Source organism: Dreissena polymorpha, chromosome 4, assembly GCF_020536995.1.
Source record: "Dreissena polymorpha isolate Duluth1 chromosome 4, UMN_Dpol_1.0, whole genome shotgun sequence".
In the NCBI taxonomy this organism is placed as follows: Eukaryota; Metazoa; Mollusca; class Bivalvia; order Myida; family Dreissenidae; genus Dreissena; species Dreissena polymorpha.
The window spans coordinates 27,359,788-27,374,040 of record NC_068358.1 but is presented as its reverse complement, the minus strand read 5'-3'; the positions used below and the strand labels follow the sequence as shown (position 1 = coordinate 27,374,040).

The 14,253-nt window shown below is 35.5% G+C and overlaps 1 protein-coding gene and 1 long non-coding RNA gene across 2 annotated transcripts; both read right to left on the bottom strand.

Moving 5' to 3' along the window:
- Positions 1-282: 282 nt before the first annotated feature.
- Positions 283-2,225, bottom strand: LOC127878307 (uncharacterized). Its single transcript, XM_052424828.1, has 3 exons — positions 2,076-2,225; positions 1,579-1,702; positions 283-1,343 (listed from the first exon to the last, which is right to left on the bottom strand). The coding sequence occupies exons 1-3, from the start codon at positions 2,223-2,225 to the stop codon at positions 283-285; spliced, it is 1,335 nt and encodes a 444-aa protein (XP_052280788.1).
- Positions 2,226-2,414: 189 nt separating this feature from the next.
- Positions 2,415-3,406, bottom strand: LOC127876416 (uncharacterized). The gene is made up of 3 exons (XR_008047849.1): positions 3,339-3,406; positions 2,830-3,035; positions 2,415-2,519 (listed from the first exon to the last, which is right to left on the bottom strand). It is a non-coding gene; the product is annotated as an uncharacterized LOC127876416 (long non-coding RNA).
- Between the last annotated feature and the right edge of the window lie 10,847 nt (positions 3,407-14,253).

The following is a 14,253-nucleotide window of genomic DNA, read 5'->3' as shown; positions in this document are numbered from 1 at the left end:
ACAAACCATATTTTAATAAACTGTTCGCTCAATATTAGGTATATCAGGGTATTCTAAAATAATTTGTTAAGATAAATTACGAAAATACTCAATAGCAAGTGCAAAGTAAATGTGTAATATTTGTTACTATACGTGCAACTACATTCTTACACATTTACCTCTTTAACCACGGTCAAGTGTTTTGACCATGTTGAGGTCGTCTGCAAAATAAAACATAAAAAAGAATTAGCACATGCATGCGCATATATTAAGAAGTCATGGTCGTTCGCGAAAGGATATTTATCACTCATATTCCAAATACCGTACAAATGTTTCTCGTGGTCCCTTTTTGAACGTGAACTTAAACGAGAGTTCGGTACCCCCAACTTGTGCGACCCTTTCGAACGCTTTGTTCTCCACCTGGCATCCAAACGGAAGAGGAAACTTTATAACTGCTTCCCGGTTAACAGAAAAGTGAGTCGCTAGAGTAGGAAGATTGGGAACCAGACCACACGAGACTATTTTGACTTCCTGTACTTTGTCGTCTGCAGACAGCGGTATGTCATTTTCGTGAATCGATTCATCGTACTTCAATTTACTTCCAGCTCTGATAATCGGATGAAAACTATCGGTGCACATTTTAATGCCATTTATATCGACTGTGTTGCCTTCCTTGTGTTTTGATTCGTCGTAAGGGACCGTCATGTGGAGTCCATATGTAACTGACACGTATCGCGATCTCACAAGCGATTCGTCGTTACCGAACAAAACTGCTCCTTGAACAGTGAACACGTCGCCGTCTTCCGGAAATGACACTTTGGCCAGCCGGTCCTGTAGTTGCTTCCGGAAAATCGGACACTTGCTCATGCCTCCGACAACAATCACGTAATCGAAAGCTCCCACGTGTGTAAGGAGGGTATCCACCGCGTTTTTGACATGAAAGACCGTGAACTGATACATTCCTGCAATGGCGGCAGCCATCACCTTTAAGCTGTTGCCATGGAGTTCAAAATGACCGCCACAAATGGGAGTTGAAATCTCTTTTTCAAGTTCTGATGAGTCTGACATGCCTTTACTTTTGCAAGCCATGTCAACTATTTTTTTAGGGATTGTGAATGTCCGAGTAGCTTCACCAGCTTCCATGTTTTCTATATCCGTCATCGCCTTATGCACAAAAGAGAGCCAGTTGGCCAATTGAGTCGACGCGTAGGTCTCCACTACAGACAGCCCGAAAAGAAGTGAGAAAAACGACTGGAAACACGTGACTGCATTCTCTCCTCCCCACAAGCCACCGCTAGGCGCGCCCAATGATTCCACGTGACCGTTGTCTACTGACTGATGGGCGACAATGTCCACAACGTCTCCTGTGAAATTACTACATGATCATCACGTTTTTATGGTTACATGCATCCTCAATAATGACTTTTTTTCGGATTATGTAATGTGTGTGTGTGTGTGTTTAAAGCAATAACAAAGAATTTAACAATTTTTACCAGTCTAGAAATCCAGTGAAATTAAGCAAAACCAATGTTTCTATCAGAATACATTATGACCAACACGGATTCATATAGAGCAACAAATCGTCACTGGTGTTCTTACCACCTATGTTGACAACCATATACTTCGTCCCTTTCTTGGATACGGATCCAAGCATGCGCTGAGCCCACAGGGACGCCATTTCACCTTCGTAGGCAAGGGCTATCCTGTTGGCCTCAATGCCAGCCTAGATAATGAAATAAAAGCGCTGATAGCATCAAAGACCGCTGGCGATAAAACGAAAGAAGCCACTTTAAAAAGCAAGGAAGTCCAAATATGTTCAAACAGAAATTAGACTTTGCTTGAATAAAATTTCAACAATGTCCCTTTACACGTGATAGCACAGACAAATGGTGAATATTTAGCTATTTTTAAGATCGCTGATTGCAATTAAGAGACTTATATGCCGTTCATAGGACGATATTATGTCTTGCACATCAACGTAATACGTAACAAATGTCATAATAGGCAACCATGCAACTTACAATGATAATGTTCGATAACAGTTAAATTGTTGGGATATATTTTCGTTCGTGTTTGTTTGACCTGAATGTACAAACCTGCATCATCGCTTGTCGAACAAACCACTTTGCCCGGTCTGTCGCGAACGCGGGAACCACGATGACGTATCGCGCCTCGTTTTCGCTATATGTGGCCACGTGACGGTTCAGCGCGCGTAAAGCGTGGTTTTTGAGGTACCTGATGGCCATTACAAACAAATCGTACACTTTCCGACTGGCCTTCCCACTGACGTCATCAATGTCTGTCCTCTTGTTTAAACCCTTGCAAAAGTAAAGTTCATAATTCGTTTCCGAAATTATATTCCAACATCAATCTAAAAATGAAAGCTATTTAAACTGAACAATCCAGCCCAAGACATACACCTACATTTATGTAGAGGGCACGCTTGAAGTTTCGGTAAAGCAGACCAATCTGACTTCCTGCTAACTTTGTCGTCTGGAACTGAGCCTCGGCATCGTGTCCAAATGACAGGAATTGACCGTCTGCAATACGCATGCGTTGATCATGTTGGAAAGCGGTTGCAACTAGCACCGAGTTTTATACTCAAATACCTTATACCTAGGGTCTAACCAAACAGAGACGATTTGGTAACAGGGAGCCTTTGAAATTTTGTCTACATCCGATTCGCTCATTATTAGTAATGGTGGGCGTGTCTGGCAAAACTCGACGATACTCTGGATCAAACGTGTTAATATATCACATAAACTTAAAAAGTAATTTAATAAGTTAAATGAACTTGGTTAATTAGCATTTAAATATCGATATAACTTACGAGCGGCCAGCTAACGTTACCTTTGTTAAGCAGTATACTAGAAGCCGTCCTTGTGACGTCACCAAACGAGCTACAAACCACGTTACCGGGGTCATCCGTGAGGGAATAGGCGTAACCGGAATGGCGAGCACCGATATCAAGCGCTATTGTCAGCTTGATTGAAGACGAGCTCATGGTTCCCTTCGTTTATGGTACAATCAGAACAGACAGGCTGAGATTTAAGTTGCTTAAAAGGAATTATTCAAAGATTTACGGCTTTACATTCGTAATTGTTGACAGAGATCCATCCCTTCCAAAAAGGTGGGTAAACATTAGCAAAATATATGAATAACAGACATAGATGAAAATTTTCTTTATTTACATTTTTTGTTATGTTATTACTATTTATTTCACTTGATAAAATCTGTGAATTTCATGAATTCTTCTAAATGTGCCTATATAGGTAAACACGTCTTTATAACACTTAAATTTTCCAAATGAATAACACGTTATATTTCATCCAAACACCATATCGTTTTTATTTATTTACCCAAAATATCCAGAACTAAACGCGTATAAACACAACATCGATATTTTAAAGGTCCTTAGAGTGGTATGATTTCAATTATAAGTGAATAGATCTTTTAACAATGCAACGTTTGTAAGCCGATATTAGCGGTCACATGTACACTAAGTATGTTATGCAAACATAAATTGATCATTGACGTACATTCCTCGTATGAGATTAGCCTTTAACTCTACTTAACAAGGCCGTATGCCTGCGTTGAAAAAATTAATAAAATAATATTGTTTTGCACATGTATTGTTGTTTAATGAATACGTGAAACGGTTCATTTATAGTTATCTATCAAAACTGAGCAAGTACAGCTTTTATGGATTTTTAAGTATTTCAAATTTTTCTGTAAAATATGTTCAGATGCCAAATCATCTGATTTAGCATAAGTGTTAAATCGACCCTCCACACATAACAAAATCCAAAAATAATGCTAATTAATTAGTTAATTCGTATATCTAAGTCGATAAGAAATGCATATCATACCAATAGTGTTCCTTACCTATATGCGTATTGCGTCCATAGCAAGATACGATCTACTACGAGCAATAAGCAGACATATAAAACAATCACACGATTGCAATCTGAGTTAACAAACGTACGACACATGTTTATGACATGAAATGCGGATACGAAACTATAAACAACCCGATTTTATTGCCATCAAACTGACAGATCGCCAAGTTGGTAATCCGATATGATAAGTGAATAAAGTATTTAATGAGCCAGAACATGATTATTTAAAAGAGAAATTATCAATCTTTACCTTTATGTTCTACGTTGTATGTTTTATATGATAAAACATTTTTTTAGAAAAAAAACCCCGACCATCAACAGTATTAGAACCATCACTCAAATAAAGTGTTTAAGTGTGAAGACTTATTTGTTTTAACTAACCAGAAGTACTGTTTTGAATTTTAAATTGAGTGTTTTATCATTTTTGATACAATTGATCATTATTATTTATTAACCTTTAAACAGACGTATTTTAGCATGCATTGCAGTTTACCATTAAATGCTTTAAGCTCTAGTAAAAACAATAATACAATAAAAAAAAAAGGCAACCTCAACTAGTCTCGTACCATTTACCTTTTGAGTAAAAGTCTAACGCTCAAACACTCGCATATCCGTGCTCATACAGTGCGTGGTGTATTTTATACTCTATATAAGCAATCCTTGTAGTGTCGAACAATATAACTTAACTATCCATTCAATCGTTTTGCGTTTGTAACGCTTTATAATTTTCAGGTGTTTAAAATCTAAAAGATGCATATAATAGATATTTTTAGCATGGTAAATGTTCAGTATTACTGCCTTCTTGAAAATATCATATCTACAACGAAATTGTGTGAATCTGAATGTTTTTTTCTTCAATTGTGTCAATTTACAACGAGAAAAGGTCCCTTCATCATGCCCTGTTGTTCGGTGATGTCAGTGGAAACAAACAACTTATTTTATGTTGGCCTTATAGATAATCCACCACTCGATCGATATAATATGAATATCAATATTGTGGATTTTAATACGAAGCTATCTAACACTCCATTCAAGATTCGATGCATGTGTGTTGAAACTATAATTTTTTGCTTTTATACACCGTTACTCAATTAATATCCTGTCGTGTTTATGATGTAACCCTTGATTAGTGTGTATGGTCCAGGCAAAAAACGAAGACGACAGAACAGAACAGAACTTTATTTTCACCCAAGTATATGACATATACAATATGGGCAATATAACAAAGTACAATATTACGTACAGTATTTGGATTTCCGATAATTTTTACAACAGCAACACATACTATACAGTGAGAGTGGAGGAATGAACGGTATAATGAATAGATATGTATGAAAATATTAAATTGGTAGGATGAAGCAAAACCAATAATCATACATAATCGTTATTCCCCGCGAATGATGTTATGTTTGGTTATTAATTATGTAGCCCGATATGTCGATGATTCTAGTATTGTTAGTGATCTTTAACCTTAATTGTGCGGTGTCGTTTTCTATAGCACGCGCTGATTTGGGATCCATTTGCTTAAAGTAAAATTTCTTATTTCAAAGGTAGTTGCAATAATTCAACTCTCAGCTTAGGCTGAGAGTTGCAATGCGCTCTCTCTTAACAATGGGTGCAACATGTTATCAACATTTCAAAGGTTATTGAACACTGAAACTGCAAGAGCTTATTAAAACTTACCTATCTAAACCACAAACTCATCCAAATGGTACCATTAAAGCAAGAAATAATTGATTTGTATTGACTAAGGTTTTGTTTTGTACGCTGTATCCGCCATATTGGAAAATTGACCCAATATAGGTCAGGTCGCATTACACCAATATTTTGTACGTCGCGTTATGTGTTGGAGCCAAACAGTCGATAACGATGTGGTATTCGATACAGAATACACTGTTTCAAATTTAAACATAACATGTCAGCGAGAAAAGTGTGTTGAAAATCGTCGTGTTTTTATCGGATGCATGCAAAGGATAACATCCGTAGGTTTCCATTCAGGTTAATTTAACATGGTTATGAAGTTTATTCATTATTTTCCTCAACGTGTCTCGAACGACGTCTGTAACTCTGTTTAGTGAAGCGCACGGATTCCGTGCGCTGCACTGCACCCATGTGTATGAAGGAGTGCATATGGACTCCCAGAGCCGCCATAGCAAAAATTATCGAAGGTTCTGGGAGTCCGTTTATATGGACTAATTTTAAAGGTGCAAGTTAAATTAGCGAGAATAAAGCAATATTGCTACTTGCTGTTGATAGATTTAGTTTCTATTGTTCGAATGGTTTAAGTCATTTTGACGTGGTTTATACGCTCGACTGCTACCGCACACGAGGGCAATTTACAATGGGATTTGTCAATGGCATAAATAAATCATGGTCGACTGGATAATGTCCAATTAGAGATACCCGAGATGTCAGCTGTGCCTATCGCGGGAACAATAGGTAAGACCGTTAGGATTAAGCAAATTGATGCATTAATTGTGTGTACAACATGTTGGAAGAATGAGCTTAGCCTAGGGGTTATTAAGAAGTGACTTTTAACCACTTAATAATGAATTAAATAATGGTTACATTAGACAGCCAGTTAAATTATGAATTTTTAGCTGGTTTATAAAGATCCGCAAAAGTACTGATATAAAAAGCCAGGGCTATAAATAGCAAACAAATTTATGTACAGATTTGTAACGTATCTAAAAGATGCAGGCTTTTTTTTTTATCAAATAACCCGTGTAGAAAAAATAAAAACAAAAATAAAAAATATGCTTATGTCAAACGCATGGGAAATATAGGGGTACAGTCATGATAAATACATAATACAATATAAGAAAAACAATATAAGCAAACACAGTGCAAAATCAATACAATCATATGTAAACGGATGAAATAATAATATAACACATTTAATTGCATTTCACACACTGATAAACACATTAAGTATTTTCAAGTAAGTAAAGGGAGGATAGGTTATACATTTGTATCTTTGTTGGTAGAGCAATGTAATGATGAACATAAATCGTTACCCTTAAATCAAATATAGAATCTGACTATTTTCCCAAATTTGACACATGTTGTGTCAGATCACCTAAACAAAAAATGAAATATATAGGTGATCTTTGGGAATAGAGTAAAAAGGTGAAAAGAAAAATGATTTCTTAGACATAGCAGTTATATATTTATTAACATTTAAGGGAAACTGCGCTTATACATTTAAGAGCGTAAATATTAATGAACTTTTGTCGGTTGTCAATATGATCATTTTGTTCCCCTGTAACGACCACCTAACCGAAACGAAAAAGGAGTATAGATGGTCTATGGGGAACTATCCTGATAGAGAATGTGTAAATGCACCACTATTTATTTATATAAAATACTAAGACACTACAATACAGTAGGTAAATTACGTCATGTAGAATATAATTCTGTATAATGTATTTACATGTAAAAAATGATAATACAATAACATTAATAATGGCTAGAAAATATATTCTAGGGCTTCATGAGCAATAAACAATGTATAAGTGTATTTAGACATAAATGAGACATTATTGATAATAAATGGGTGGCTACAGTACACAGGTTTGAAACAGAATTTCATTTCTAAGTGCATACTAATGCATAAGGGTAAAAACTAAACATACGCTTGCGACCAATTAATGCACTTTGGTAGAAAATATGGTATGATTTTTGAAGTCTGGTGGCATTTGCATTTATAGGCAAGTATGTTGTAGTATTTGATCTTTGTTAGCGTTTAAATTTACTGAATATGGAGCGAATAAATTTACTTGTACTTTTAAGTACAGGTAAGGATTCAGTTGATAAGAATGAGCTTAGAGTAGCATTGCGGAGGTTATTACCTAGGAATTGTTTTCTGTCAGTATTAAAGAAATCACAATTAAGCAGATAGTGGTGTTATGTGCCAACTTGATCTGAGTTACATAGCCAACAAATTCTATCTTCGTATGGGGTTCCGTCATAGCGACCTGTTTCGACTGGGAACCAGTGGTTAGCAGTCCTGAATTGGAAAAGGTAAGTGTATTCATTTTTGGTAAGTTTAATGAAGTAGTTTTCAAGGGATGGTGATTGTTTGAAGCTGGTATATATTTGTCCTTTGTGTGTTTGCTGTAATTGATGGTGCCATTGGGTTTGGAACTGAAGAAGTAACTTTGATTTACCTAAGCGGTGAATATTATTTTGGTTTATTTGAAACTGGTTATCCCATAGATTACTTAAGTTAACTGATGTGAGTATTTCTTTTATTTTGTTTGACCATTTAAAGGTTGGATTTGGAAGGTTCATCATATACTTATAAATCTGATATGATTGTTTTTGTTCTTTGCCTTGTAGGGTTCTACACCAGAACGAAATCATACGGCTTTGGATATTAATTTCAATAGGGTGCCTGCCAAGTTCACCATACAAAAAAGCTATAGGAGAAGATTTTCGGGCTTTAGTTATTTTTTTGAGGAAGTTGTTGTGGACTCTTTCCAAGATATCAATATTTTCAAAACCAAATATTTCTGAACCATATGTTAAAATTGGTAGCACAGTGTGATCGAAGAGTTTAAGAATTAAATCAATAGGAAGTTCGGCATTGTTTGCTCTTGTATATAATAGGTTCAATCATTTTGTTGCTTGTTCAGCTAGGTGTTTTCTTGCATTAAGGAAAGAGCCATTGCTTGAGTGTGTTATGCCTAAATAGTGATAGCGGTCAGTTATGTTTACAGGCTGGTTGCCAAGTGTAAAGTGTAAGTTTTGAAGTTGTCTAGCACCAAAAATTATTATTTTAGTTTTGCTGAGATTCATTTTTAGATGCCAGTTTTCACAGTAATAATAAAATATGTTTAAACAGTTTTGGAAGTCAGTTTCTGAGTCAGAGAGAATAACAGTGTCATCAGCATAAAGTAATATGAGTAGTTTCGCCACAAAGTTAGGTCTATAGGATTAGTTAGTTCAATACCAACTGAGCCTTGAAGGTGCATATGTGTTTGCAGATCATTAAAGAAGAGGGAGAATAGAAGAGGGGAGAGGTTTTCACCTTGTTTTACGCCAATTTCTGATATGAATTGTTCTGATATGTTGCCATTAAGTGATATACTAGATTTGATGTTGCTATACATGTTTTGAACTAAAAACAGGAATTTACCAGTTATATTTTGTTTGATAAGTTTCTGCCAGAGGCCAATACTCCAGACTTTATCAAAGGCTTGGGAGAAGTCTATAAATGCGCAGTATAATTTTTTTTCTTTTTTTTTCATTAATTCAATAAGTGAGTTTAAAATAAATATGTGATCAGAGCAGGAATAGCCTTGCCTAAAGCCAGCTTGATTTTCATCCAAGATATTGTTTTCGTTTAAGAACTTAGTAAGTCTATTGTTAAGTATTGAAGTAAAAAGTTTTCAAAGGCAGCTGAGGATAGTGATGGGTCTGTAGTTACTAGGATCTTTAGGGTCACCTTTGTTTTTGAATATGGGTATAATGATTCCATTGAGCCAGTTTATTGGGGTGAACCCGGTTTCTAGTGTATAGTTAAATAGTTTGCAATAAACAGGCATGAGTAGATGTAAAGTGGACTTGATGAATTCATTTAGAATGTTGTCAAATGGGCTAGGAGTTTTTGAGTTTTTAACGAAAACCATAAACTGTATCCAAATCGTTTAATTGTTTTGCGTTTGTAATGCTTTATTATTTTTAACGAGGATTACACATTAACGAAAACGTATTAGTCATCAGTTGCATTTCCCTCCTTGATGTACACTGTACTTTACCTTTTCAATCTGTTACAGAAAGTTGCAATGTGTCATCTCGACAATCTGTTTCACCAGTCGAGTAACTAATGCAGTTTATAAATAATAAGATCTGATTATAAAACTGTATTCGAGGAAGTTGCATAATCACTTTATAAAGTACACAACTCATTTATGAGGTGTGTTGTCTCGGATACTGGAGTCGATGACCCTTATATATTATTATTATTATTATATATTGCAATTTGCAGGTTACTATACTTTGGAACTTGCTATTTAAAAATAAAATAAAATCTTAAATCACAATTCTACGCTAACGCAGTCGCCATTGACAACGCATGGGGGCGTGTATTGATAATACGTGCATGTCGTCTTATCTGCGAACTACATGAAGGACAACACTCTAAGCCTACATTCCAAGACCATATTCTTAGCGACGATTTTATGGGAAGATCAGGTCCGAAAACCCATCTCGACCCTCTTATCAGCTGGGACAGCTTTATCAGTATTTTACGGATTTCTACTAATAGAAATCAATCGCCATTTTAGAGCCCTATCATATCTGTATATCAGTTTTGGAACTCGGCAGCTGTGAAAATGATACCCAAGGCACATGAAAAAACGGCTTAACTCAAACTCGTGTTGTTGTTGTTAATGTAACAATTCCGCGTGACAGAAACGTTAAGCCTCAGCATTTTTGTATGCTTGGCAAGTTGTTCTCCTTAAAAGCCACACAAAGCTTTTGCAATAATTATGTTATTAATGTGAACAATGTAAAATTAACTTTCAAAGTATATTAAGGACATTAACACATTTACATACAAACACACAGACACACATGCGTACATTAACATAAATAAATATAAATATTCCAAAAATGAAATACAGGGAAATGTAGACAACAAAAGGCATTTAATATAAAAGTATTATTTAAACCGTGGTCATCTACATGAAGTTTGAAAAATCAATCCAAAGAATTAGGGGTTTTGGACTTGAGGTTATTTATGTAGTTTTCTTTATTCGAACACGGCTGATAGTTGTGGCACATTTTGTGCTATTACACATGTATCTACATATTTCAATCACATAAATGTGATGTTTGAACGCATTCCTTTTTTTAAATAACGTGACACAATATATAATTATGTTTTCAAATGAGCTTTACATCATATCCAAACAATTTAAAGTCCAGATTATACACTGCTTGCACTCTAGAGAGAAGCTCTGATGACGTTTGCTGATACGCTTCCAACATCATGTCTTTCTTTTGTGATCCCATCACTAAGTCGCTGTCCCTCTGAAAGTTCATTGCCAATATCACTTGCTTTAAGAAAGTCTCTACCGGTGCAGAAGTAAAATTGCTCATCTCTAATCGTTTCCATGGAAATGCAATTGAGCGGTGAATGTATCCGTTGAACTGAAAAGCTTTCCAAAGACGATGGGCTACGTCAAGTTTGTCAAAGCATCCTTCACGTATTCGAGTCTCTAGATTAAAGTTGTATTTTGTCAACATTTCCACTTCCTCTTTAATGCGATTTTCTTTTGCAAACATTTTCGTTGTAATATTAGCAAGACCAATCCTTTTTAAGATGTATTTTGTGTCTTCTAAGAAAGTTTCTTGTGTCCCTATAACATCATAATCTATTCGACATGGGTTGCAAAGTTTGAAAATTGGCTGCCAATGTTCATTTAAATTTACAGGAAATTGTATAACAATGAACTTAAGAAACTCCTGAAATGACAAATTATTGGCACACTTAAGATCGTATTCAGATGCATTTTGTCGAACGGCACGTATCATATTCAGAGCGTCTGTTCTCCAGAAATCGGGAAGCAGAAATTTGTCAATATATGCCGACCACAAGCGTGTGTACGGGTTACGACTAATCATGAATGAAAACTCGTGTGTCATGCGGGCCTGTATTACCGGATCAATTAATTTTGTCGCGTTAATATTTTTCAGAGGATAATAGTGTACAAACATTCGGTCAATGTCAGACGGTGTATCCACTGTAGACCTAATACGGACGTCGCCAGAGAGGAAGCGAAATATCTGCTTCCAGGTTGTACATCCAGCCTTAGGGGTAATGCAGTAGTGAGCGACGGGCGACTTTAGTGACCACACCACACCTGTGGGGCGCAGTCTGGACATAAAACGAGAATACCTGGCACAGACTGATCTAAGCATCACTCGCCTCTGCTTCAGGTTATTCATGGTTTCGCTGAATGGGTCTCGGTGGTCTCGTGAAGTCTTGGTCTGAATAAATAAAGAGCAAAATGCACTATTATATCGTTGAATACAATCGTTAGCAAATGTCAAGAGCTCTAAGTGGCTGTTCGAATAAATAGCTGTGATAAATCGTTAGGAAATATACAGGAGATCAAACAGAATAGAAACGCAATCCATCTACATGCTCAATAGCAACATTCTTCATCGACTTTTATACGTCGTTTGTTAACAAATATACTTTCACGTGGACACTTTATTTCTGATACTATATGGTCAGCGTGTTAATATTTGGTATATTACAAATATGTCCAAATCATGCCCTCTTAAAATGACTGTCAAAACTCTCGGAAAACTAATGATATTAATGTAACACAATAACTTCCAAAATCTTCATTAAACAACAAAATCCAAAACTTTGATGTTTAGTATGAATATCAAATGTCATGTTGTTGCCTTTTCTAAATAATTAATACCTTTGCTCATAACTGGCCATTCTTGATGCGCCACATTTTTATGCAGGTGGTAAGACTAATATAAATTTTAAAAAAACTTTTAAGAAACCATAATTTCGGAGGTGTAATATTTTTCATTTACCATCTTGTAAAGATTTTCTACAAAGTTTCTTCTGATCACGAACATTAACTAAACAAGGTCATGGCAAATAAAGACTTGATTTGCTTTTTTTCTTCAAACGCATTACAAAATCAGTTGAGTGATTGAGGGACAACTTCGTCTCTTGGTCTATAAATGTTTGAATATGCAATTTTGTATGTAATTGAACTCGAGCAGCGCGGTCTGTTATAAGCACACTCTGTGCTCGAGTCTTAGTCGAGCGAGTTTCCTCTATATGAACAGCCGTTGGCGCCGGTGATTAACTGGATCTCACCTCCTCTCTGTGTGAAACGCCAACCGTTCTCAAGGCCTTCCCGACTGTGGTATGCGTTAAGGCCTGGATAAGTCTGTCCATTACTGAAATAATTGCAGTTATTGCTTTAAAAATAGTATGTAATGGGTAAGGAGCCAAACTTGTGCTCTGATATGATACTCATTATTCAGAAATAACATGTCTAGAAATAATGCGGGCTAGTATTCGAACATGAAAAAAATAGTTGAATAAGTTAAAAAATTAAGGTGTCTTTCTGTTTAAATCCATGCATTGAAGGGACCCGGGCTTTTGACGCGAATGAATCACCCTAATATTTCATAAATATGAGAAGGAAACACACAACTTTAAAGGGACTTGTTCACATATTCGAGCATGTTTGAGTGCCAGTTACTGCTTAAAATCACTATTTTTCAACCACGGTACTGTAGATCGATTGTAATGACAAGAATGTAATTTATTTTTTATCTCGACTGTTATATTCACAATAACATATGTGTCTCATTTAACCAATTCATGTGTTGTACCGACATTTAATGTAAAAAAACAGGATAGTTCCAAATGATGCAATCCTTTCGCGCTTGAAACGCTTTATAATTTTATCAATGTTCATATGATGTTAACTCATAAACGAAGCTGTATTTTCGGCATGCGCCTACCTCTTTAATGGTATTTCGCTCCCTGGTTTATAGTGCTTGTTTTTTATTTGTTTACAACAAGATTTTAATTGTCATTTCGCCAATCAGTGGACAAGTAACTTTTAAGCCCTCAACCAAACATTAATATCAAATTGTTTATGAAAATCCGAATTCTGACATTGTATGTCGCGACAACACATTTCTGGAGGAAACTGGCAGATTAAAGTGTACTTATGACTATGGAATGTAGGCATCAAAAGAATCGTAACATACAGCAAAGTTTCGATATCTTTAATAAATACAAGTTCAGTAAGAATAATACACGCTAGATTTATAACATATGCTTCTTTGCAACAATATTCATAGATTACCCGTAATGTTTAAGGCCGACTTTGCTCTTCTTGAAATCCTCTTTTCAGTTATGCCTTTGCTTAAATAATTTATTCATGGAATGTAATTATTCAAAGATAATTGTAAAGGTTATAGCAGCTTCTAAAGTCTGAAGTAAAGTTTGTAATTGTAACTAACGTAAATATTTCAGGAGATATTAAACAGCGAAACTTTGACAGATTTCAGATTTAAGGCCGAGTATTTGACAAGTAGATATCTGCCTTTGTTTAATACTTTATCATTTCTGTATAAATACGTCTATAGTTCCAGCGATACTTTGTAAGATTGAAAGCCGATGCACTTTTTATTACATAGTAAAAATCGTTGGTTGTCTACACATTTACAATTTCGTTAAGGACATTTATTATTAGAGTATCATTTGAAAGTTGAAAGTAAACATAAAAATCTATAGCCGAAATAAAGCTTGTGATTTGAACTTAAATTGGTCCGACAATATTTATTAGAACGAAACTTGAATTAACAAGTTTGAATC